We start from the raw sequence: 22,993 nt of genomic DNA on the forward strand, positions 1-22,993 counted from the left end.
AATATCCAAACAAACAAAAAGTAGCTAGCGATGGATAATAATGCAAGTGACAGGATAAGGCAATATAAGAGTCATTGCCATGAATGAGGGAGAAACTTCACTTACAAAATCAAAAGGGGAATAAAGTAAGGGAATTCGTGTGGCTGGCATCAACTTCTTGGAAGACAGATACCCTGTACTATTTTGTAAAGGGAGGATAGAATTTATTTAAGCATGACCGTGCAGAGAAGGGATTCCCATTGCAAGAAACAATTCTAGCAAATGCTCAGAGGCAGAAAACCATGGGGTGCTTGGAACAAAGCAACTTCACTGAGTAAATCTGGTAGAAATGAGCATGATGAATGTCTGCATTCTAGGGTGCTTAGGCATCCAACAAATTGTTTTAGTGTGAATTATTGATTACCTCCAACCTAACTTTACAACCTGGCTGTACAGATGCAAAGGACATGAGTGAGAATAAGTGGCTTGTGATCCCCAAATTCAGCATTCAAACCAAAACCTATATGACTTTAAAATCTGTAGTTTCCTTTTTCTCAAAAGAATTTAACAAGCATTAAGGTAATTAAATCTGGGAAGAAGCTGATTAAGTAATTAAGAGAAATCTGGGACTTAGTATAATCATTTAACAAGTATTTACTGACCACTTACTATGCCTTTGCCATTCTTCCTGATGTTGATGACATAGATATGAACAAAGCAAACTGAACTCTCAGTTCCCAGTTCCATAGTTTATACATTAGCATACGTGATGGTGGGTTTCACGGATAGCTCAGCAGTAAAGAATCCGCCTACCAATGCAGGAGATAGGGGTTCAATCCCTGGGTCAGGAAGATCCCCTGGAGAAAGAAATGGCAAACCATTCCAGTATTCCCACCTGGGAAATCCCAAGCCTACAGTCCTTGGGGTCACAAAGAGTTTGTGATGGTGATGGTAATGGTGGGAGAAGGGATATTATATGTAAATAGGTTTCTCTTCCACTATAGATATCTTTTCATCGGGTTCAGTTCCTCAAATTTCTTAACAAGATTGCTATTAAAGGCAACTCTGAAGCCTTGCTCCTATTTGGTGGTCTCAATTTTATCAATCATGAATTAAATTAATTGAGCACTTAATACATTCTAAGAACATTTTTACAGTGTTTACATGTCTTATTTCACTTAATTGTTATAATCCCTAAGAACTATCATTATCCTTATTTTACAGATAAAAATAACTGAACTTCAGGTAGGTTAAGATAATTTCTTATACACAAAATTTCTGGAAATAAATGGGGAAGATAGAACTAAACAGTTCTCTTGGAATCCCCAAAACCCACACTTTAAAATCATTCTGCTATGCTCTTTTCCCAAAGAGCTCTTATATTTACCCTCAAGGAATTTCAAAATGAAAAGAGCAGAATTCTTGAATCCTGGCAGCAGGATTTACTAGAACAAACAGTAAATGAAGGAAGGGTCAGGAGGCCTAAGCCATGTATTAGGTGTACTGCCGCCACATGTGGAACATAGAAACTGGTCATTTCCTTTCTCCACCTTAGTTTTCTTATCTGTGAAATGGGTCTAATACCCACCATTCATATTTCATATATCGTAGATCCACAAGTGTATATAAGTATGTTTATAGCAGCAAATGAAAGGAGGGAAATAATGAGATGATGAACATAAAATTATTTAGCAAATGAAAAAGTATCATGCAGATGTAAGTCATTATCATCAGTATCATTACTTTCTAAAACTAGATCCCTTTCTATAGATAAGAAGGACATCTGGTACAACAAATTTCCTATGTTTATTTATCAAAGAGGTAGCTTTTGTACAACATAAGCAATTTGAGATGGAAGAAAAATTATTGTAATGATCATATTATTCTTTTTGTGTGAGTAGACAGATTAAACTGCTCTAAACATATTCTTCTTTAAAAAAGTTAAAAGATAAACCTAAGCCAACATGATATAAATATTTTATCAAACTAAACATCTTTACACTAACAAGAAAACACAGAATATAAATAATGCTCTCTGTCTATAAGTTTTCATTTCCTTTCCTCCTGTAGAAAGTTCTCCTTCTAGAAATAGGTGGCAAATTAACACAATTTCTAAGGAGTTAGATTGAGGTGATTGTTCAGCCAATTCTCACAACACTGGCTTTGGCTCCTATTTATTAGTTTTACCCTGGCAGCTTGTGCTCAGCCTTGTAAGACCTCACACTCCATCCATTCCAACTATTTGCAACTCTCCAAAGGATTCCATGCTTTTGTCATTCTCTCTACCAGGCATGCCTTCCTCACCGCAGGCTCCTTAGCAAAACTCCGTTTGCTATCAAGATTCAACTCTTTGTGACTTCAAATCACAGTGAAAACTTTCTTCACAACTCCAGGCAAAACTGGCCAGTGTTCTGCTTTGTTTTGTCACGAGAGTGGCCTGCATAGGTGTCCATTTCTGGTCCTGTAATATTTCAACCCACTTATTTGCTTCCACGCTTGTGTCCTTTCCAAGACAGGAAACTTCATGAGAGCAAAGCCTGTTTTCATTGATCTTAGTTTCCCAGACTAAGATCACAGTCTGGGAAATCATAATGCATAAATCGTAATTGTTCTTCAAAATATTTGGTAGATAAATGAATAAATGGTGAAACATGAGTCACATTCTGATATCTCTATGTATGTGTATTAATCCTTGATTTTAATGCCTTGATTGTTACATTAAAAACAATACTGTCTCAAAAAATTGTGTTTATTGTACTATGTCATAAATGTCCAAATAATGAAACTATCATTCTAGAATAAAAGACTGTGACCTCAGGGGCTTTTTCTGTGCAGAAAAGCATAAGCAAGAGCTTTTGCTATCCTTTGAATTTTAACCACCTGAAAGTTTTAGGTCACTGTAACACCAATCATGTCAAATCATGGCAACATGAGCAGTGACACACTATAAAAGAAACTTTATCATAACCGAGAAAATAACTTATTCTGGGCACAATGGAAACAGAAGCAAATACTTTTAAAATGTAATATAAAACAAAAATTAAAAATAAAAATAGCTTGGAAGACTTTACTGCACCAACTTGGTAAAATACAGAACCCAAGTGAATTACAAACTCTTCTGCAAAACTTGCTATCTCAGAAGGAAAAGATAACTCTAATATAAAATTATAAAGTACATAAGAAAGTACAAGATCTAATTATTGACAGGCATAAGTATATTAAAAGTTGAAGATAAACTACTAAAGCACGGTTAAATATGTTGTATGTGGCAACGTATGCCATCTGAGTTTCCATTGAAGGTGTTATATCGGAGTACAGATTTGCAAAACTACTAAGAATTTATCATTCAAAAGTTATCTGAACTAAGATATTTTTGGTAAAACTCTTTTCATTCTTTTGCTTATGAACTTAAATGAGAAGAGATTAAAACTAAGCCCACAAAGAACACTGACAGTAGTTAATAGCAAAAAAAAAAAAAAAAAGGATTTCCCAAAATTCACATTAAAGGAAGTTTGGACTCAAGTTTTCTTGCAATTCTGAAATACAACATCAAATATCAAAACAATCATCTCTTAACCTAACTTTTTAATGGAGATATATCTGAGAACATGTTTCTTCCTCAAAAAAGTTGAGGAGGGAAAACATTTACAATTCATTGAGTTGAGGAAACAATGCATGCCATACCAATAATTTTGAATAGGAGGTGGTGAAGGAGAAATCCAAGCTGATATTTGGGCACACTCTCTAGCTTTTTAAACATGTCTTTTCATACTTTCACCATATCCATCATAGGCATGGAGAAAACTGACAGGTGAAGTTAATCTTAAAAGTAGTAGAAAGTAAATTCTATAGAACTCTGCAAAACGGTCCACAGAATGTTTCCAGGTTGTAGTTGTAAAAGAATTGGTCATCAAAACACAAATACTACCTGTTTGAAATTCAAATAGAAAACAAAGAGGCTTACAAAAGAGTGAGCAGCAGGGAGTTCTTTAATAAAACTTGTAAACACAGAAAATGAAACTTTAGTACCCAGACACATTCAAATATTCCTGCAGTAAAATAAAAGGGGAAATATTTTACATTGACTCTTTTTTTTTTTAGATTTCTATTTTAGGTATTAAGTCTTCATTGCCTTTATAAATATATATATATATATTTGTGTTTTTTTTTCCCCTGAAAGGCAATCACATTCCTTTTGGCCTTTCTTCAATAAGACATACAAGTTCAAAATGCTAACAGAGGATACAATTCACTTAAATTATGCAACTGGAATTCCACAGCTGGCCTGTCTGGCTGGCTCAGTGCTCAGTGAACACAGCGTCAGAAACCCTCTCCAGTAATAACAAAGTCCTTCCAGACAAGGGGTAAATCTCCCAAACTTAAGCTTAACTTTGGCTGCTCATTAGCTTCAGCAAGTGAATGTCAACAGGGTGACAACGTCAGGGCAGCGGTGTGCCCACACAGCCTAAGCCCGCAGCCCACTCAGCGCTGAGATTTTGTACGATCAATATCAGCAACTTCCAGTGATAATAATTTGTTTATATGAACGGAATGGTCAGGTATCCCACAGATCACATCCTAATGTCATTACAGCCACTGAATTTAATCCCCGGCTCTTAAACAATTAAGCTGCATGAAACCAGGCAGCTCACAGCACTTTTTAAAAGAGAGACTTTAAATCCTAATCTAAAAGCACGCTCTAGGGCTTTCACCTTCTGATTTCTTGGTTCTGGCCTACTTCAATAATATTCATCTTTTCCTCCCCCCATTGCACCGCCCCCCCCCCCCAAGTGTGAGCGTGAACCTGAATTGCAAACAGTTAAACCTGAAGGTCACTTCCCAGCAGCGTTCCAACATGCTCCCCCGGCGAGGCTGCACGGCCACAATAAAACAAAGCCCTTGCAACCACCTGTAATAATCTGCCTGTTCAGCCAGCAATCCGAAAAGTCCTGAAGCTACACAAGGTAGACATTTTCTGCAGCTGATTTCACATTTATATTGCGCCCAGTTGCCGGCTCGGCGCCTCTTACCTTCACGTTAGTCCGGAGTGCACAGTAGCATGCAAAGAACATTGCAGTGAATAAGGAGCATATGGACCGGTGTTCAGCTTCTCAGCACAGCGCAAGCCCCACACACACGATCCTGGGCATGTGCTACTAAGGAGCATCCGTTCCCTCTGTCAGTTTGAAAATGCATTGATCTCTGTTTTCTCTGACTACAGAACGACATGTCTTGAAGGCACCGAGTGAGGGCTCGAAATCTCTTCATTTGCTATATATAGCATTGTGCCCAGTAATTTCAATTAGCCGAGAATTCAGCATCTGAAAGTTAAGACTTCAGTTGCTTTTCCTTCTAGCATTTTAAATCACTGGGTTTAAAAAAAAAAAAAAAACGGGAGGGGGGAATGAGCTCAGCCAGGAAGGAGGAGGGGGGGGAAAGGTGAAGAATTGAAATTTAACCAATGAGTTACTTATATTTCTGGAGAGCCCTGGTGCTATCCTATTAGATACTTTACAAGGGGATTGCATCAAGCAGACTGTGAACGAAGAGGAAACCCTTTTCCCTTTGGAGGTTTAATATGAGCTCTGCACTATATTCTAGACTCTTCTGATGCAGCGCCCTGTTTGGCAAATACTACCAATCACTGCAAACGTATCTCATCCTGCTTTCCTGTGTGGAATAGGACCGAGACCAAAGGATCCCTGTCTTCTAAAGTCCCCTAAAATGTAAGATGGGTCCCCTTGGGGTGATCTGCAGTTCCACGGCTGAAAAGTACCACCTTTTCTTACTTTGCTGTCCTGTAATATCTGTTACATCTTCCAGGGATATCTAAAGTTGAGAAGCTCACTAATAAAACTATGCATCCAATTTTCCCAAACTAACCTTTATTGATAGATGACAATCGATAATAGAAGATGAGATTGGAATGAAGAGAGAAGATTCCAGGGGAAAACATAACCACAGACTCAGTAGCTACTGCTGCTGAATATAATATGTTCAGCTGGTTCTGGAAGGGAGAGAGCGAGAGAGAAAAATAAAAGCTTCTGCCCCCACGAATCCAGAAGGGGGTAAAAAAAAAAAAAAAAACAACTTAATTCAAAAGCATCGTCAGATTCTCCTGTCTGTTGTCATTCCTCTCAGACACCGGATGCTGCAAATTAACTCAATTTTTACTGAGTCAAAAGGGCAAAGTACAATTTAAGGTTCTAAACTTATTTCCAGCCTTCGGAAGCCCTAATGCTCAGCTAGAATTCTAAAGCTATTGGCTAAATGCAAGCAGAAATGAACAGTTCTCACTGCAGCAAAAATAGGAGGAGGAAAAAGAGTGGTTTGTCTTTACCACAACGTTCTCCATCAGCTTACAGCAACAGGGAAGATCAGCATAACTCACTGGAAAAAGCTGCAGTGACTTTTAGGATTTTTCTTTAATGTGTTTTGCATAAGCCACCTCCCCTCTGGAGCCTGCAGCGGTGCTGAGGCAGTCAGAGCACTGGGCATTGCTCCTGAGCGGCTTCAGAAGGGAGCAAGGTATTTAAGGCAAAGAAATTAGAAGAAAAAGAAAAGCAGGGTTTTCTATTTCTCTCTTAATGACAAGCATTCAGAAAAGTGTCGTCAGTTCTGACTAAACAGCTATTTTGGGCTGTCATTGTTTGTGCCTTTTTTTAGGATGGAAAAAGGCAATCTTGTCTTAAGCTAGAGACTATTTAGCATCATAAGAGAAGGCATCCACTTAATTTGATTTCCAGTTCCGTCTGTCATATGAGTCTAGGTAATTACAAATTTTAAGCACTTGCAACACAACCAGTGATTTCCAGGACACTAAAAAATTGACAAGGATGCCCAACTCTCATCATTTCACAACTTGTATTAATGGCTTTAAATACAGAACCAAGCATTTGAGTTGAATAACACTTTCCTCTCCTGAGGTCATAGCAGGCCACATTTCCTGCAGCTATTCCCAATAAATGAATCCAAACATAGAAACTCAAGGCCATGGAAAACACAGGAGAATTTTAAAATGACTTTCTTCTTTGGGGGTTCAGAGGATTTTTAAAAATCACATTTTCAGTCTGTGAGTAAGTTCACTTTTTTTCATTAGGAATAGTGGGAAAAAGCAACTGTATGTCTTTTTTTATTATTATCTTAATACATTCTAAGGTATTCGGATGGCCTAGGAGAGACAGAGCAAAAAAGCTGAAAATGTTCTAAATCTCAGACAGTTCACAGGCAAGGGTTAAATAAAAATGAAGTTACAAGTGAAAAAGCACATGTAGGTTTCCTGGACAACTTAATCAGTGAGGACTTCAGATCTGACTTGAGATACAGCGGTAATAGTTACATATTTCAGAGAAAGGCTCTTCCACTTACAGACCTGCTTAAAACTTCCACAAACACTTATCCATCCCAAAGCATCCCCACATAGACGTGCTCTACCTGTAGATGTATTGCCTTATTTTCTTAAATGTACTAGGATAGCTGACTTATTATTGCCAATTCAGACATGCAGGAAATGAGGCATGAACTACAATGACAATGTTCCACCTAAAAGTATTCCCTATTTGTAGTCAGAGCCTTCAACAGGAGTAATATTTGCTATTGTAAAAGGAAATTATAACTGGTTACATATTTTTAGAAACAATATAGTAAATCTAGGCTGTAGTGCTCATAAGCAAATAGTTGTAAAATATTACTTCCATGTCAGATTCTTTCTTTTACCATTTGTGAAATGAAGATTTCTAAAATAGGAATAATATTTAATTCATAGTGTCATGGAGAAGATAAAAGATGAATCCTATCATCAAAATAGTTTAGATGGATTGAGGACTTAAGTATAAAAATTAAAACCATAAACGTATTAGAAGAAAACAGATTTGGTTTGGGTTTAGATTTTGTATCATATTGACTGGAGAATCCTGAAGCCATAAAGATAAACAAATGTTGAGTATATAAATATATAAAGCTTCTGTTTGGCTAAATTATATGTAATGATAAATGACAAACTGGGAAAATATTTGTAACACATTCAATGGAAATTATTTTTTAAGTAAAAAGAATTTTTGTAAATCACTAAGAAAAAATATAAAACTGAATAAAAAAAACCAGGTAAAGAACATAAAGTGGCAATTTACAAAAAGACCACAAGACACATTAAAAATCCTCCACTTTATTCATATTTAGGGAAAAGCATGCAAATTAGGAAAGGTTTTTAAATTTAACACATTGAGTACTAATGAGAATGCATTAATTTGAGGAAACTTTTTGGAGGGAAATATATCAAATATTTTTAAAAGCACATTACTATCACACCAGACAGAATGGCCATAACCAAAAAATCCACAAACAACAAGTGCTGGAGAGGATGTGGAGAAAATGGAAGCCTGCTACACTGCTGGTGGGAATGCAAACTGATACAGCCACTATGGAAGACAGTACGGAGAGTCCCTGAGAAACCAGGAATAAGCCACCATGTGACCCAGCAATCCCACTTCTAGATATATACCCTGAGGAACCCAAAACCAAAAAGACACATGTACCCCAAAGTTATTGCAGCGTGATTTACAACAGCCAAGACATGGAAACAACCTGGATGTCCATGGACAGATGAATGGATAAAGAAGCTGTGGTACATACATACAATAAAGTACCACTCAGCCGTGAAAAGAAGTAGATGAACCTAGAGCCTATTATACAGAATGAAGTACGTCAGAAAGAGAAACACAAATATTGTATATTAACACACAAATATGGAATCTAGAGAGATGGTACGGACGAACCTATTCATAGAGCAGCAGCATAGAGCAGAAAAGGAATGCGTTTGAGCCAGGTCTAAAGAAGTAGATGAACCTAGAGCCTATTATACAGAATGAAGTACGTCAGAAAGAGAAACACAAATATTGTATATTAACACACAAATATGGAATCTAGAGAGATGGTACGGACGAACCTATTCATAGAGCAGCAGAGGAGATGCAGGCATAGAGAACAGGCTTATGGACAAGGGTGGGGAGAAGAGGGAGAGGGTGAGATGAATGGAGAGAGCAGCAAGGAAGCATGTACACTAACGTATGTAAATAGATGGCCAACATATGTATATACACATACACATATACATTATAAACATTCATTCGTGCAAGACTTAGTTGTAAGGTGTATATTTATCACAGAATACTATGCAATTATTAGAAAATATAAGGTACATGTACATATTTTTATACTGGAAGGTGTCTAAGTTATAATGTTAGATGTACAAATAAGGTTGCCAAAGAGAATGTGTGCTATGAGCCTATATCTGTGTGTATATTCATATACAGTTGTGGTGGGTGTGTAGGTGTGTGTGTGTGTAAAATTTTGACAATGATCATCAGAGACTGAGACTTGGCTTACGTGAGCAGTATGATATTACCTTCATTTTTCAATTTATATCCCTCCATATACTACAGACATCTCATCCACAACGAGGTGAATATTCTCTCTCAGTAAATGAGGGAAATAAAGACAAAAACAGGAAACATTAGGACATGTAAGGGGATTTGCCTGTTATTGTATTCATTAAGCAGAGGTCACGGGACAATCATGATGTGAGAGATGGGAATCTACCTTCTGAGTTGATCTGAGTTCCCGAATGCCAAGTGTGGTGCAGACATCTCCCTGGAATGCATGTATTTCTAATGCATGTGATATATTTGTTTTGAAGCATGGCCAACTACTTTATTTGGTTCTTAAAATGACTATCAATAACCTCAGATATGCAGATGACACCACCCTTATGGCAGAAAGGGAAGAGGAACTAAAAAGCCTCTTGATGAAAGTGAAAGAGGAGAGGGAAAAAGTTGGCTTAAAGCTCAACATTCAGAAAATGAAGATCATGGCATCTGGTCCCATCACTTCATGGGAAATAGATGGGGAGACAGTGGAAACAGTGTCAGACTTTATTTTTCTGGGCTCCAAAATCACTGCAGATGGTGACTGCAGCCATGAAATTAAAAGATGCTTACTCCTTGGAAGGAAAGTTATGACCAACCTAGATAGCATATTCAAAAGCAGAGACATTACTTTGCCAACAAAGTTCCGTCTAGTCAAGGCTATGGTTTTTCCAGTGGTCATGTATGGATGTGAGAGTTGCACTGTGAAGAAGGCTGAGCGCCGAAGAATTGATGCTTTTGAACTGTGGTGTTGGAGAAGACTTTTGAGAGCCCCTTGGACTGCAAGGAGATCCAACCAGTCCATTCTGAAGGAGATCAGCCCTAGGTGTTCTTTGGAGGCAATGATGCTAAAGCTGAAACTCCAGTACTTTGGCCACCTCATGCAAAGAGTTGACTCATTGGAAAAGACCCTGATGCTGGGAGGGATTGGGGGCAGGAGGAGAAGGGGACGACAGAGGATGAGATGGCTGGATGGCATCACCAACTCGATGGACGTGAGTCTGAGTGAACTCTGGGAGTTGGTGATGGACAGAGAGGGCTGGCGTGCTGCAATTCATGGGGTTGCAAAGAGTCGGACACGACTGAGCAACTATCTGAACTGAACTGAAAATGACTATCAAGTAAATTTGACATGAGGCAAACTTTACTTTATGCAGGCAAATTTTACTTTATGTACTGACTTCAGAAACTGCCCTATTCATATATTTAGTTTGTATCTCTCTCTCTCTCTCTCTTTTTTTTTTTTGGTTTGCAATGAACATTGCTATAGACCAAATGTTTGTATTCTTCCAAAATCCATATGTTGAAACCTAAACCCCAATTTAGACCTCCGAGAATTGATTAGGTTTTCATGAATGGGATTAGTATCTTTACAAAAGCAACCCCATAAAACATCATTGTCCCTTCCACTACAGAATACAGAATATATCTGTGAGGATACAGGGAAAAGGCCATCTACGAGCCAGGAAGCTGACAGTCACCAGACACCACACTGGACTTATAGACTCGAGAACTGTGAGAAAGACATTTTTTGTTGTTCATAAGCTACCTGGTCTACAGCATTCTGCTGCTGCAGGCCAAATGGACTAAGACAAGCATGTAATACTTTTTAGAACATAACCTAGTTTTATAATTTTTTAAAAAACTATTAAAGAAATATATAAGTATAATTTATTAACATAATAACATCAACAATGTCTATCGATATATAAAAAAATTGTATCTCTTAAAATTTTCCTTATCTACAAAATAAGATTTGGCTATCTAGCCCTTTCAGACAGTAAAATTGGTACTTTTGCTTGCTTTTTGTTTTGTTTTGTTTTATTTAGCCAAGATAGATATGTATGTTTAAATGTTAAGAATCCACTAGTTTGTACTCCAAACCAATTAAATCAGAATCTCTGGGGGTGAAACTAAGGCATCAATATTTTATAAAGCTCCTCAGGTGATTCCAGTGTGCAGCTAAGCCTGAGAATACCGATTCTGTAAAGGGACAGAGAGTAAATATTTTAGGCTTGTGAGCGATACGAGCATGGTCACAACTATTCAACTTCGACACTGTAGTGAGAAAAGTGATAGATCTTACATAATGTGTCTCAATAAAACTTTATTAACCTTAATGTTTAAATTTCACATGGGCTTCCCTCATAGCTCAGTTGGTAAAGAATCTGCCTGCGATGCAGGAGACTGCGGTTCAATCCCTGGGTTGGGAAGATCCCCTGGAGACAGCAAAGGCTACCCACTCCAGTATTCTGGCTGGAGAATTCCATGGACTAAGTCCATGGGGTCGCAAAGAGTCAGCCACAACTGAGCAACTTTCACTTCACTTAAATTTCATATAATAGTCTCATGTCACAGAATATTATTCTTCTTTTGATTATTTTCAATCATTTAAAAAGGTAAAAACATTTCTTAGCTTGTGGTTTGCCAATCTCTGTTCTAGAGTTTGGGGCATGCATGTTCAGTTGCTCAGTCGTGTTTGATCCTTTGCAACCCTATGGACTGTAGCCCAACAGGCTCCACTGTCCATGGCATTTTTCAGGTGAGAATACTGGAATGGGTTTCCATTTTCTCCTCCAGGGGAATCTTCCTGACTCAGGGGTCGAACCCACATCTCTTGCATTTTCCTGCATTGGCAGGAGAATTCTTTACCACTGAGCTACCTGGGAAGCCCTGTAGAGTCTTGGGCAGTGGTTCTTAAAGTGTAGTTTTGGGGTAGCATCAGTCTAAGCTGGGAATTTGTTAGCACTTAAAATTCTCACATCATACATCAGATCTATCAAATCAGAAATGAGGAATATGGCTCAGGAATCTGTGTCAACAAGACTTCCAGGTGATTTTCATATAAGCTCAGGTTTGAGAGCCATTATTCTGAAAAGATGAAGAGAGGAAAATGGATACCTAAGGTTCACAGAAAAATTGGAAGGGGTAGGTTCCAGTGTATAGGTAGAGGAATCAGCCTTAGAGGGGAAAGACTATAGATAATAGAGAGAAAATAACTATAGGTGCAAGTGAGATAATTCTAGAGTGGAGGCTGAAGACTCCAAGATGAATGCCAGTTGAGTAAGAAGTCCCTACAACACCTCAGAACTTAGAATTCTATCCCCTTTAGAAACTAACAGCTCTAAGGCCTTGGAGTAAAAACAAACAAACAAACAACCCTCACAATTAAGTTCTTTTCTGCCACTTACTAGCTGTGTGACCTTGGGCTAGTTACATAAACCTCTCTCTGCCAGAGTATTCCTCTGGAAAGATAACAAGCCTACTTTACAGGCATGCTGCTGCTGCTGCTGCTAAGTCGCTTCAGTCGTTTCCAACTCTGTGCGACCCCATAGACGGCAGCCCACCAGGCTCTGCCGACCCTGGGATTCTCCAGGCAAGAACACTGGAGTGGGTTGCCATTTCCTTCTCCAATGCATGAAAGTGAAAAGTGAAAGGGAAGTTGCTCAGTCGTGTCCGACTCTTCACGACCCCATGGACTGCAGCCTACCAGGCTCCTCCGTCCATGGGATTTTCCAGGCAAGAGTACTGGAGTGGGGTGCCATTGCCTTCTCCTAGAAGGACTAAAATAAATAAGGTATCCAAACTGCTTAGTCTAGTACCTGGTATATAATAATTTATCAGTGGTAGATTTTAATGTAAAGAAGACAAATGATAGAGGTAAGGAGCAAAAACAAAAAAAAAGAGATGTTAATATTTCCCTTCACTAATCTCTACCTAGAAAATTTACTGCATGGGTTTGTAAACCTTCTAGGATTTTCCTGGGACTTCCAATTGACGCAAAAGGGGATTCTCAGGAAGTTTGCTTGTCTCATTACAACCTTGAATTGATTTTGTATCATTGGAATTTCTTACAGCTTTCTTGGAGTTTTTCTGAGATAATAATAACTGATTTACAAATTACAAAGCACTTTAAACTTCTTAGGATTTTCCACACAAGTGTCCATAAAGGCAGAGGAGAATTCATTTATTATCCTTGGAGGTATACAAACAAAATAGAATGCCTCTACTATCACAGTTATCTTAAAAATCTATATAGATGTTAAATTCAACAGTATCTTTGTATTTATTATAAAGTAATGTTTTGTATTAGTTATTGACCAGTAGATTTAATAAGCCAAGAAGGCTGTGCAATGTTTATCCCATGACTATGACAACCCTCTGACATACACGCTACTGTATATGCTTAGGGGTACTCTTTTGCTTCACTTCAGAAAGTAGAAATAAATTCCATTTGATTCTTGATTCTGACTTAAGCCCTGAAGATATTGGCATTACTTCTTGCATCTAGTGAGAAAAAAATAGCAGTGATTAAATGAATTGTTTAGATTTAAACAGAAGCTAGAGGTAGAACTCCAATATTAGGTCTTCCAATTCCAAAGGCCAGAGCAACTTTCTCAAGATCACAGTGCCTGCATAGAAATAACACTCCATTTATATACAAACAGCCTAATGTCTCAATTACTGTCTTGACAGAAAATAAGCAATATAACCTATATTTACAGAGGTTTTAAATATTCAACATAATGCAATATAAAGAAGAAATAAGTAAAAGAGTGGAAATGTTTAAACAGTATGGAAATGCTCAGGGAAAACTCCATCAACAGTATAGTCAAACGATCATGTGCTCGCACCCACACGTTTAGACAAACATGGATATACTGAATTGGTTCCTGAAACATCTGAAGCAACATTGCTGTTAGTGACATAATATTCTGGACTGTTGAAAACTCTTGGTAAACTTCTTAGCAAAACAATGTCAATGATAGTTGATCGGTTGCTTCTGTATCATGGCTATTGTGAATAATGCTGCAATGAACATGGGAGCACAGACATCTATTTAAAATATTGATTTCATTTCTTTTGAATATACACCCAGAAGTGAAATTGCTGGATCACATAATAGATGCATTTTTAATCTTTTAAGGAACCTCCATACTGTTTTCCACAATAGCTGCACCAATTCACAACCTCATCAACAGTGTATAAGGCTTCGCTTTTCTCCACATTCTCACAAAAAAAGGTTATCTTTTGACTTTTTGATAATAACTGCCGTAACAGGTATGAGGTAGTTCTTTCAATGTGGTTTTGATTTGCATTTCCCTAATGATCAGTGAAGTAGGACATTTGTTTGACATACCTGTTGGCCATTTGTAAGTCTTCTTTGGAAAAAAATCTATTTTAGGCCCCTTGCTCATTTTAATTGGATTATTTATCTTTTTTATTGAGTAATGTGAGTTTTTTCATGTATTTTGGATACTAGTCTCTTATCAGATGTAGTTTGCAAATATTTTCTCTGCTTTCAAGGGTTGCCTTTTGTTTTGCTGATTTTTCCTTTGTTGTGCAAAAGCTCTTCAGCTTGATGCGGTCCCGTGCATTTATTTTTGCTTTTGCTGCATGTGCTTTTAGTGCCATATCCAAAATATCGTCACCAAGATCAAAGTCGAGGACTTTTTCCATGATATTTTCCTCTAGGAGTTTTATAATATCAAGGCTTATATTCAAATATTTAACCTATATTGATTTGACTTTTATATATGGTGTAATACAAGGGTTTATCTTATTCTTTTGCTTGTGGATATATAGTTTTCCTGGAGAAGGCACTGGCACCCCACTCCAGTACTCTTGCCTGGAAAATCCCATGGAAGGAGGAGCCTGGAAGGCTGCAGTCCATGGGGTCGCTGAGGGTCAGACACAACTGAACGACTTCCCTTTCACTTTTCACTTTCATGCATTGGAGAAGGACTGGCAACCCACTCCAGTGTTCTTGCCTGGAGAATCCTAGGGACAGAGGAGCCTGGTGGGCTGACGTCTACGGGGTTGCACAGAGTCAGACATGACTGAAGTGACTTAGCAGCAGCATATAGTTCTCCAACATCATTTATTGAATAGACTCCGCTGTGTTTTTGGTGTCTTCTTGAAAATTAGTTGGGCATATATGTGAGGGATTTATTTCTGGTCTTTCTATCATGTTCCATTGGGCCCTTTGTCTGTTTCTAGGTTTCTGCAGTATGTGAACTGAGAACATCCAGATGTACAAGATGGGTTGCAAAGAGGTAGACGAATCAGAAATAAAGTTGCCAACATTTGTTGGATCATGGATAAAGCAAGAGAGTTTCAGAAAAACATCTACTTCTGCTTCATTGACTGTGCTTTAACTATGTGAATTACAACAAACTGTGGAAAATTTTTAAGGAGATGGGAGTTTTTTTTTGTTTGTTTGTTTGTTTTTTAAGTTTTTTTTTTTTTTTTTAATTTTTAAGGACCTGGCCACCTTACCTGTCTCCTGAGAAACCTATATGCTGATGAGGAAGCAAAGTTAGAACTGGACATGAAACAATGGACTGGTTCAAAACTGGAAAACAGCATGACAAGGCTGTCTACTGTCACCCTGCTTATTTAATTTATACACAGAATACATCATGTGAAATGCTGGGCTGGATGAATCACAAGCTGGAACTAAGACTGCCAAGAGAAATATCAACAACCTCTTTGCAACCCCATGGTCTGTAGCCTGCCAAACTGCTCTCTCCATAGAATTCTCCAGGCAAGAATACTAGAGTGGGTTGCCATTTCCTTCTCCAGGGGATTTTCCCAACCCAAGGGTCAAACTCAGGTCTCATGAATTGCAGGCATATCTTTCCATTTATTTCTGCTTTATTCTATTTCTTTCATCTAAGTTTTGTAGTTTTCAGTGTAGAGATCAGTCACTCCTTGATTAAATTTATTCCTGAGCATTTTATTGTGTTTGATCCTATTGTAAATAAGATTGATTTTGAAATTTTTTCAGGTTTTTTTTTTTTATTAATGTAGAAAAATGCTTCTGATATCTCTATGTTGATTTTGTATCCTGCAACTTTACCGAATTCATTCATTAGACCTAACAGTTTTTGGTGTGGTCTTTAAGTTTTTCTACATAGATCATTTTATCTGCAAAGACAAGAAATTTTACCACTTCCTTTCTGATTTGAATATCTTTTCTTTTTCTTACCCAATTGCTTGGGCTAAGACTTCCAGTACTATGTTGATTAGAAGTAGCAAGAGTAGGAAAACTTGTCTTGTACCTAATTTTAGAGGAGATGCTTTTTGGCTTTCCACCATTGAGTATGTTACTTGTGGGCTTGTCCTATATGGCTTTTATTATGTTGAGTCACATTCCCTCTATTTCTAATTAGTTGAGTTTTTGTCATGACAAGATATTGAATTTTGTCAATTGCTTTTTATGTTTACACTGACATGATCATAAGGTTTTCTTTCCATTCTATTAGTGTGATGAATCACATTTATTGATTTGTGTATGCTGAGACATCCTTGTGCCCTTAGGATAAGTCCAATTTGATCATGGTATATAACATTTTAATGTGCTATATTTTGTGAGGATTCTTGCATCCATATTCATTAAGGATATTGGCATATAATTTTCTTCCCTTATAGTGTTCTTGTCTGGCTTTGATGTCAGAGTAATATTGGCCTTGTAAAATCAGTTTGGACTGTAGCCCACTAGGCTTCTCTGTCCATGGGATTCTCCAGGCAAGAATACTGGAGTGGGTTGCCATTTCCTTCTCCAGGGGATCTTCCCGACCCAGGGATCGAACCCAGGTCTCCCGCATTGCAGGCAGACGCTTTAACCTCTGAGCCACCAGTACATGCTAAACTACTGCTAAAATCAGTTTGGAGTCTTCTTCAATTTGTGGAAGAGTTGAGATGAATTGCTATTAATTCTTCTTTAAACATTTAATATTATTCACCAGTGATGCTGTTACTACTGAACTTTATCTGTTGGGAGATTTTTGATTACTGTTTCAATTTCCTTGACTTGGTATTAGTTTGTTCAGATTTTCTATTTCTTTATGATTCAGTCACAGTAGGTTGCATTTCATTTCTATTTCCCCCTTTAGATTTTAACATTTACTTTAATATTTACTTTATATATTTACATGGCCCAATGTTAGGTGCATATATATTGACAGTTATTATATCCTCTTGATGAATTCATCCCCTTATCATTATAAAATAATGTTGTTTGTCTCTTATTATAGTTTTTGGCTTAAAGTCTATCTTGTGTGATATAGTAGAGTTATTCTTGCTTTTCCGTGTTTCAACTTTCATGGAATATTTTTATCCATATCTTCACTTTGAGCCTATGTGAATAAAACTAATGTGAGTCTCTTGTAGGCAGCAGGTTGGGTCTATTTTCTGTTTGACTATTCAATCACCTTATGTCTTTTGAGTCAAAAATTTAATTCATTTATCCTTATCCTTAAAGTAATCATTTATCCTTAAAGTAACTGCTGATAGATAAGGCCTTACTCTTGCCATTTTGTTAATTGTTTTCTGGTTGTTCTATAATTCTTTTATTCCTCTCTTGCTGTCTTCCTTTGTGATTTGATGAAGTGGTATGGTTCCTTTCTCTTTCTCTCTTTTGTGTATCTAGTATAGATTTTTTACTTTGGTTACCAGGCTATTTTTTTGTTTGCTGTGATGTGTGGATTGCAGGATCTTAGGTCCTCAATAAAGAAATGAACCTGGGCCCCAACAGTGAAAATGCTGAGTTCTAACCAGTGGACTACCATGGAATTCCTATAACAGGCTATTTTAAGCTGATAGCAATTTATTTTTAATTTAATACAAAAACTTTACCTGTTTATCTCCTCACACATTTTATGTTTTTGAATATGCAACTTACATATTTTTATATTGGGTATCCATTTACAAATTATTGTAGCTATAGATATTTCAAAACTTTATCTTTTAACTTTTATTCTTGAGCTAAAAGTGATTTATACATGCCTATGACAGCATTAGAATCTTCTGACCTAGACTATATCTGCCTTCTGCTAGTGAATTTACTTTCATATATTTTAATATCACTAATTAGCATCTTTTTATTTCAGATTAAATAACCCTTTAGCATTTTTTGTAAGGCAAGTCTAATGGTGATGAACTCCCTAAACTTTTGTTTGTCCGAGAAAGTGTCTGAAGAATAGCTTTGCTGGATAAAATATTCTTGGCTGGCTATTTTTTCTGTCAGTACATTGATTTTATCATCCCATCCTCTCCTAGCATGAAAAGTGTCCACTGAAAATGCTTCTAAGTTTATGGAGCTTTTATTAACTGAGTCCCTTTTATTAGCTGAGCCTCTTAGCTTGTGCTGCTTTCAAACGTTTTTCTGTCTTTAATTTTTGACAGTTGGATTATATGTGTTTTGGTAAAGATTTCTTTCAGTTGAACCTTTTGGAGACTTCTGAACTTCATGTATCTATCAAATGCCCTATTGTTCCCCAGATTGGGAAGTCTTCAGCCATTAATTCTTTAAATAAGTTTTCTGTCACTTTCTTTCTCTTTGCCTGCTATTCTTATAATGTGTGTGTTGGTTCTCTTTATAGTATCCTATAAGCTGATGGCTACCCTCAACCTCTTTTTCCCTCCTGTTACAAAGGGAGTGTGACTTCCTCTACATGAGGTCACTGCCTCCAAGTGCAAGCTGTATCCTAACCCTCCCCCTCTTTCAGAAGCACCAGCAAATATATTCTTCTCTGTTAAGTTCAACACCCTTCTACTTTCTCATGAAAACTTAAACACATTGAGGCATCTCCCATATTTAAAAAATTAAAAGAAAAACTTCTCCCACTATTCATAACTCCATATCAAGCCGCTGTCTTGTCTCGTTCCTTTGCAAACAACCTATTTAGGAAAGCCAGCACCTCACTTTCTGTCCATTTCCTTGTTTGTTTGTTTTTTTTTTCCACAGCAGCTCTTACTCTCTAATACATGGGCTTATGCTCTCACCACTCCATGAAAACAGACACCGTAACCAATACAGCACTCATCCAATATCACTTCTCTAACTCACCCTACCAGACTTCTTGCCCGATTCCCAACAGCTGAGCTATCTCCCTTCTAGAAACACCCTGACCTCTTGGCTTACGTCCTTACTTTGTCTTCTCACTTCAAAATTTCAGTCTCTTTACTGGCTCTTCACTTTCATATCATACTTTTATATGCCTGATTCAGATCTAGGTCCTCCTGATTTTTCTAGGTTTTCTACAGCTTTTTCTAGGTTTTCTTTTTCATCTCCATGGCCTTTATTACCACTCCTATAACAATGGCTTCCAAATATTTTTCTAATGCACATCTCTTCTCTGAACTCCAGGTCTACTTATCCAACTGATTGTTGAGTAGTTGAATGTTATTGATACTTTGAACTCACTAGAGTCACAATTAAACTTTGAATTTCTGCTTAGAATTCCATCCTCTTTTACTTTTTCTGTTTTACTATTGAATAATACTTTCATCCACCCAGTTTCATAACTCAGAAGACCAGCAGTCATCCCTGACAATCTCTTTTCCATACTTTCAACAGCCAACCAATTTTCAAATACTACTAATTCTCTTAAATACTTCTAGAACCTATATTGCTTTATTCATCTCTATAGTAATAATCTAAATTCTTATATAGGTTACTTCAGGAGCCTCTTAAATGTTTCCCTCACATATATTCTTAGCCTCTCTAATCCACTTTTGGTGCAGAACCCTGAAAGTGAACTTTTTCTAAACATAAATCTGAATCACACCACTCTCTATTTTACACAAGCTTTGCTGGCTTCCCAGTGCTGTTTAAATACAGTTCCAAATAATGAACAGAATCTTCATGGTCCTGTATGGTATGAACATTATCCGATTTAGAACCAGTTTTCACTTCATACTCCATGTTCCAGTCACAATGTTCCAACTCATTTCAGTTCCTAGAAAATGTCATACCTCTCTCATAGCTCCTTTTCCATATGTTTAGAATAACAAATCTCAACCAGGGATGATTTTTGCCTCTACCCCATTTGGTTATTATAATGGGGGGCATTATTGCTATCTAATAGGTAGACATAAGGAATGCTGCTAAACACCCCACAATGTTGAGACTGAAAAACCCTGGTGTGGAAGGCTTTCCCTTCTGCTTGTATTCATGTGAACCGATGTCTAGCTAAAACAAAATCATACTTACCTATTCTCTCAGCTTAGATGGCCTATAGTCAGAGCAACCCTTTCCTAACTTTTATCCACTTGCTATATATGCTTACCCCGTTTTCTTAACTTTTGCAGTCTTATAATAATTTAGAACTAGCTCCTTATTCAGTTAAAGTTTGCTTTCCTTGTCAGGTTTTAATTTCTATGAAGACAGGAACCATGTTCAACACAGTATCCTTGTCACCTAGCTAGACACTCCCAATAATTACTAAAGAAGAAAACAAGTGGGTCAATAAAGCTGTTGTATAAGGACTGTTTGGCTTAGAACCCTATATAAGAGTTCCTGGCATTACTTCCATTAATTAGATATGTCCCTGAACAGTTCCCTTTATCTTTAACTTGGCCTCATTTTAAAATGTGTAAAATAGTGAGAGGAATTCTGACTATAAAGAATTCTAAGAGGATTAAGTATTTTGATAAATTGCAGCACTTCTAGACATTATAGAATTTGGTAGAAGTCCATGGGAGCAAATGTGAGAGATAAATGGAATTACCATCTCATGGAATTTAGTTGTAGATGGGTAGGAAGATTGGCTTCTCTAGAATAGGTTGGATACAGGAATTTTATTTCATTAATGAAGAGACTTGGCAGTTACTTGGTAGAACAACAGAGACAAAACAGCAACAGAAAACAAAAGTGAGGCTAGAATACTAAAAAAAAATCAATATTATTATGGCATACTAGAAATATAAGACTAGTTTCAAAATATAGTGAAAGACTGATAATAGATCAATCTCTTTAGTGTCTTGTGTTCTTAGAAACTGAAAAGCTGAGGGGTAGCAGGGGCCTTGGAAAGTACTTGATAGAATCCCTTCATTTTATAGATGAGAAAATTCTGCCTAGACAAAGGAAATTAGTTGCCCAAAGTCATAAAACAGCTGTAATCCAGTCTCCAGAGTATCAATTCTGTGCTCAGTTCCAAGAAAAGGCAGCACCAAATAGCCTATGTTTCTCCTCATAACAATATGAAGCATCATCACTATTTTACACCAACAGTTATGGAGGCTCAGAAAAATTAAGTGCCCTATACAAAACTATAGATCAAAAGCTTATCTAACTCAAAAACCCATAACCTTCCTATAAACAGTGATATTGCCTTATTCTGCTATTGTCTCTGCAGTATGTAATACAAGGTTCCTAGATAGCCAACAATGATCAGTCAAATATTAACCATTATTTATTATTCTTGATAAATAATATAGACAGATTTTATTGATATAGAACACTAAGAACTACAGCAGAGAAAATAAGAAAGTCAAAAATTACCATTTTATTGCATTCCAGTACCAAATACGGCTCACAAAATCAAGAGTTTTTCCTTGATCATTGATCACTAGCTGCCACTAATAAATTAAACTGTTTAGACTTTGAAAATTTTACACTTCACACCAAAGATACAAATTCAGCCGACAGACCCCTATGGACAACGTTTCATCTTGTAAAGACATAAAGATTTACTTAAACTACTAATTAATTAGACTCTTAATCTAGAATACGATCAGAATTAAAGTTCATAAATGTGTTAAGTTTTCCTCCCCTGGCAAAATGACATGGGAGAGTTCAAAGACCATCACATCTACAGCTGCTACCTCATTCTCAAACCACCAGCCGTCCTTTCTAACTGGGGCCAGCGGTGTTTAATTGTGAGGAGACTAAGTAGAAATATGAGTAACAAGATTATTAGGGGCAGTATTTCATTTTATGGAAGAAAATCTGGCTAATGAGCAGTTTATCTAAAGTCAAGCCCTTTGGATGTGTGCATTTTTGCATCTCTAAAAGTAACTCCCCAAATAAAATTAAACATATTCAAGATTTTTTTTGCATGAAAGATTTGTAGAAAAACAGGCTAAAATTTCCCTTAAGTGTTCAAAGGGAGATAAGTTAGAATGACTCATAAGATATAAAATAATACAGTTATCTACAAGTGATGCAAATTTAATAAATAATTATTAAAAACACAAAATTACATTAGAAGTGATCTTAGACAATTTTGATAATGTGTCCTTAAAACTCTTCAAAGATATGAAAATAAGTAAGCGATTCAATATGAGACTGGATATACAACCAGACAATGGCCAGACCAAATATGGCAACAGATCTTTCACACACAACCTCTGCATCAACTGGCCCAAAATAGCCAGGACTTTGTTAATGACCACAAGTTTCCCTGAATTTTGCCCCTGCTTCCAACTTGGACCAGTAAAAGCCTAAGATTCACTGTAATCACATAATAGCCTGCATCTCTAGCTTCCCCTGCCAACAATCTATAATTGGAGCAGATTTGAACTCATACTTTTTCCCAATATTAAAAAATCCTTTGGAGTTTCTGCTAAATAAACCCCAATGATAGTGACTGACTCTTTTACTATACAGCAAGCTCTGAATAAATAGCCTCTGCTTATTCTCGTTTGGCCAGCCTTGTTTATGGCCATCCCATCCTAAGTGCACCAGTCTCCTCTGGGCCGCCTTTACTTTCACAAACATTTGCAGAAAGTGGGGATTAGTTTTATGTAATGTGACCACTTGTTCCAACTTACCAGGGTTAGCATGGTTTTGTCCTCCTTGCCCC

The 22,993-nt window shown here is 37.0% G+C and overlaps 1 protein-coding gene across 10 annotated transcripts in view; it reads right to left on the reverse strand.

Moving 5' to 3' along the window:
* The window catches only part of DLG2 (discs large MAGUK scaffold protein 2), a 2,318,993-nt gene that overhangs the window by 1,622,646 nt on the left and 673,354 nt on the right, over positions 1 to 22,993 (reverse strand). For 2 of the 10 annotated variants that reach the window (XM_027532399.1, XM_027532398.1), the window contains exon 1: positions 5,010 to 5,347. The exons of the other annotated variants lie outside the window; for them this stretch is intronic. In XM_027532399.1, the coding sequence (XP_027388200.1) occupies positions 5,010 to 5,051 (42 nt within the window). In that variant the 5' untranslated portion in view covers positions 5,052 to 5,347. Of the gene's footprint in view, positions 1 to 5,009; positions 5,348 to 22,993 lie in introns of those variants that run through there. 10 annotated transcript variants of the gene reach the window in all.

The sequence above is a fragment of the Bos indicus x Bos taurus genome, chromosome 29 (assembly GCF_003369695.1).
Source record: "Bos indicus x Bos taurus breed Angus x Brahman F1 hybrid chromosome 29, Bos_hybrid_MaternalHap_v2.0, whole genome shotgun sequence".
NCBI lineage: Eukaryota > Metazoa > Chordata > Mammalia > Artiodactyla > Bovidae > Bos > Bos indicus x Bos taurus.